Source organism: Buceros rhinoceros, unplaced genomic scaffold, assembly GCF_000710305.1.
Source record: "Buceros rhinoceros silvestris isolate BGI_N320 unplaced genomic scaffold, ASM71030v1 scaffold6255, whole genome shotgun sequence".
In the NCBI taxonomy this organism is placed as follows: Eukaryota; Metazoa; Chordata; class Aves; order Bucerotiformes; family Bucerotidae; genus Buceros; species Buceros rhinoceros.
In genome coordinates, this window is record NW_010414466.1 from 64286 (window position 1) to 64786 (window position 501).

The window sequence follows — 501 nt, forward strand, 5'->3', positions numbered from 1 at the left end:
TATCTCCGGGTAACAGGCACACCTGGCTCCGGGCCACCGCTATAACGTGGCTATTGTCTAGAGCGAGGGAAAAGTTACAGGCTGCGCCTTTAATCCTCTCTCCCTGCCTTTTGTTTCTCAACTGTTTAATAATTGAGCTACACGACCGTGCTCGGCCCTCCTGCAAGACACGGGAAACCGACACGCGACAGCAGGCTAACCCAGAGGAGAACAAGGAGGAGAGGTATTACCTTGCAAACCAGCTCCTCGCCACTGTGCAGATGTACGGCTCGGAAAACGTGGTCTCCCTCGAGAGGCTCCAACAATAAGTATTTCCCGATGCAAGAAACGCAATGCGACAAGTTCGGGGTCTCCGGCGGGCTCGGCGAGCCTAGATTCGGGCTAAAACTCTGGCTTGGCTCGATGGACCGTATGGACGAGAGCTCCTCAAAATCCTGGGTTTTATTCCGTGGTCTCCCATATCGTGCTATCGTGATAGGGGTTGACCTTTGTATGTTCATG

General features: G+C 53.5%; 1 protein-coding gene across 1 annotated transcript in view; it reads right to left on the reverse strand.

Moving 5' to 3' along the window:
* TRIB2 (tribbles pseudokinase 2) overlaps positions 1 to 500 on the reverse strand; it is a 20461-nt gene extending 19961 nt beyond the window's left edge. Inside the window, exon 1 of the mRNA XM_010137092.1 lies at positions 231 to 500. Within this exon, the coding sequence (XP_010135394.1) occupies positions 231 to 500 (270 nt within the window). The remainder of the gene's footprint in view (positions 1 to 230) is intronic.
* Position 501: the final 1 nt, after the last annotated feature.